Raw genomic sequence first — 3248 nt, forward strand, 5'->3', positions numbered from 1 at the left:
CTGGAAAATAATAATAACAATAAGTTTATTTAATTGTGTATCAAATTCAAGGAATGTTCCTCCATGACCATGATAATAATTTTTTTAAAAAATTAAAAAAGAAAATAAAGGGAAGATGAATAGAACGCACGCGCGCATGCCCAAAGTCAGTGCCGCACGTACGACTTTCCTCTTCACTCTCTAAACTTTGCTATATAAACTCCCCCGCCACTTCCCTCTTCTTCATCTCCTTCTTCTCCATTTCTTCAATTTCTCTGCAACTTCTTTTCGTCTCAATCAACCGATTTACTGTTTAATTTTCTTCTTCGATTTCTCCAAAATGGCGGCCGTTTCCTCGTTTCCTCAGGTTAACGATATCGAGTCCGTGAGCTTCGATGTCGACAAGCTTACCTACGAGATCTTCTCCATTCTCGAGAATAAATTTCTCTTCGGCTGCGATGATTCCGATCCCAAGCTTCATGTCGCCGCTCAGGCTCCGGCGGTCCACGATGGCAATGCCTTGAAATCTGGTAAGCAGAACACCGGGAAGGTCAGGATTCTGAGTATTGACGGTGGAGGTTCCACCGACGGGATTCTTGCTGCCAAGTCGCTGGCGTGTCTTGAGGATTTCCTTCGTCGGAAGTCGGGGAAGCCTGATGCGCGCATTGCCGACTATTTTGATGTGGTTGCCGGTTCTGGTGCTGGAGGCATTCTCGCGGCGTTGCTGTTTACTAGGGGGAAAGACGGTTGTCCTCTGTTTACGGCGGATGGAGCTTTGAATTTTCTGCTTAAGAACCGTCGAGAAATTTTCCGGTCTTCCGATGGAGGAATCTTCCGGCGAGTGTTCCGGCCGGCGAAGGTGGAGAAGCTTTTCCGGAAAACGTTTGGAGAGTGGACGTTGAAGGACACGTTGAAGTCGGTTTTGATTCCGTGCTATGACCTCTCCACTAAAGCGCCGTTCCTGTTTTCTCGCGCCGACGCTCACGAAATGGACGGTTACGATTTCAAGATTCGCGACGTTTGCGTTGCGACGTCTGCGGAACCGACGGTGTCAGGAGCCGTCGAAATGCGGTCAGTGGACAAGCGGACCAAGATCACTGCCGTCGACGGCGGCATAGCCATGAACAACCCGACGGCCGCCGCGATTACGCACGTCCTGAACAACAAGCAAGAATTCCCGTTCTGCAATACCGTGGAAGATCTCCTCGTAGTCTCCCTCGGAAACGGAGAGTCAGATTTCGGCGCCGTGAACCTCAATTCGTCGCCGGCCGCTTTCACAAGGATCGCCGGAGAGGGCGCTTCCGACGTGGTAAATTTCCAAATCTTGATCTTCCATAGCAACACTTAGTTAAAACCCAGTGAATTAATTAACCGAAAGCCAAAAAAGAGGTAAAACTAAAAGCATAGAATTAGTAAATCAGAAGTACAAATTTTACTGTTGAATTGATATGGATGGATTTGTCGGTTGAAGGAAGAGAAGAGTAAAGAGATTCGGCATTTAATTTAGGGCCGTATTTGGACAGCTTTATTGCATGACAAATCAGCTTCCTCCAACAACCCCATTTTTAAATATTGCACAATTACAGTGACCATATAGACTTTCAAAATAAAATATCGGTAACAACCGAACAAGAGAATCTTAATCTGTTAGCATAAAAAACGCAGAGAGAGAAATGGGGCTGCTTCATTTAATGGGTTGGTGGGCTAATTATTGTGCTTTTATTCTACAGGTTGATCAAGCGGTTTCTATGGCATTTGGTCCGCACAGGACAAGCAATTATATCCGTATTCAGGTATTCAACTCTTCTTCACCGAGAAATTACAAGAACAAAACATAACTCTTAAGGATTTGGTTGCTGAATGGCATTTTGTTATGTGCTGTCTCTCAGGGGAATGGCATTGTGGCAAAGAGCAACTTGGAGAAGGCAAAAAGAGGCCCAAAAAGCAGCAACATCTTGGAGAAAGCAGGGGAAATGTTGAGGCAGAAGAACATAGAAGCTGCTTTGTTCAAAGGGAAGAGGATGATTGAGAAGACAAACATGGAGAAATTGGAGGAGTTTGCGGGAGAGGTGATCAAAGAACAAGAGAGGAGAAAAAGCAGCATCCTCCCCACAGTACTATTGAAGCAGGCATTTCCATCGCCAAGAACATCCTCGGCTTCTGCCACCACACTCTCCACCATTTCCTCCTGCTAAGTGCTAATCATTCTCAGAAATTTGGAGGTTAGTTTAGATTCTATAAAAGGAAGATAATTTCATGTATTATGCTGCTTCTTCTGCTGCCGCTCGCGATGAAATGGGAACGTCCGAGTCTGAGCTGAGCTGCTGTTGTGTTGCGAAAACTGCCACCAGCTTTTTTTTTTCTCTTAAATCTTTTTGGGTGTGGCTGTTGATTAATTTACTAGTATAACATTTGCCAGTATGAGGGCTCTGCAAATGCCCAATTGTATAGTAAACAGAGAGATTTTCATTTATTTATTTTTTCTCAAAGTGGGAAGACTAAAGAGTGTGATTTTACAGTAGAGGTGAGACACAGAGAGAGAGAGCTTGGAGTTTTGTGTAATTTTACATGTATAATATAATATCCCATTGCAAAAATTTGGTATTAACCTTTTCTTGTATTGTGTTCAAAGATCAAAGTGTGATGATTTTTGATGTTCCTAAACACTGCAGGACATGGGGTCCTCAACACACTAGAGGGAAAAAAAAAGACCCAAATTTGTAATTGATGGTAGTTATTTAATGAAAACACTATTAATTGCTTCTTCTTGCTTTCCTTTTACTTTGAAAAAAAGTTCATTTTTTTACCTCTGTTTAGTTTAGTGCAATCATTTTAGTTTTAAACTTTCAAATCCATCCAATTAACTCTTAAACTACTTAAGTTAGTGGTGATTAATACATCTTTGGAATTAATTAGAAACTATCTATAAACTACCTGATCAAAGTGAATAAGGGGGAGTATTCAAGTTCGAATTTTGTGTCCATTTAACCCTAAGGTTTTAAAAAGCACTGGGTTTAAAAAATAGTTCAAAAGGGACACTTGATTCAAATTTAGTGTGAAACTAAATTGATTTATGTTTTATCAAATCTAATATGAATTTGAGAATGTTGATAAATTGGTGTATTTTGTGGATTAATGAAATGGAATTGAAAGGAGGGGGCTGCATCTGTTTGAGAGATATTGTACATTCAATTAATACAGAAATAAAAGCAATGGGGAAGCTTCCTGATGTTACTATTAGAATTGGTTGACACGAATTTTGCTTTTTC

General features: G+C 41.5%; 1 protein-coding gene across 1 annotated transcript; it reads left to right on the forward strand.

The window, feature by feature from the left end:
- The first annotated feature begins 212 nt into the window (after positions 1-212).
- On the forward strand, positions 213-2599 carry LOC111015688 (patatin-like protein 3). The gene is made up of 3 exons (XM_022290785.2): positions 213-1288; positions 1710-1772; positions 1869-2599. Exons 1-3 carry the CDS (start codon positions 320-322, stop codon positions 2172-2174), a joined length of 1338 nt encoding a protein of 445 aa, XP_022146477.1. The 5' UTR covers positions 213-319; the 3' UTR covers positions 2175-2599.
- The last annotated feature ends 649 nt before the right edge of the window (positions 2600-3248 follow it).

Source organism: Momordica charantia (genome assembly GCF_013281855.1).
Source record: "Momordica charantia cultivar OHB3-1 chromosome 1 unlocalized genomic scaffold, Mcharantia_2.0 BLBB01000001.1, whole genome shotgun sequence".
Taxonomy (NCBI): domain Eukaryota; kingdom Viridiplantae; phylum Streptophyta; class Magnoliopsida; order Cucurbitales; family Cucurbitaceae; genus Momordica; species Momordica charantia.

Excerpts from the sequence above, each read along its gene's own strand:
- LOC111015688 (XM_022290785.2), top strand. The coding sequence starts at position 320 with ATGGCGGCCGTTTCCTCGTTTCCTCAGGTTAACGATATCGAGTCCGTG. Across the intron at positions 1,289-1,709 it reads GAGAGGGCGCTTCCGACGTG|GTTGATCAAGCGGTTTCTAT; the intron begins GTAAATTTCCAA and ends TTTATTCTACAG. Across the intron at positions 1,773-1,868 it reads GCAATTATATCCGTATTCAG|GGGAATGGCATTGTGGCAAA; the intron begins GTATTCAACTCT and ends GCTGTCTCTCAG.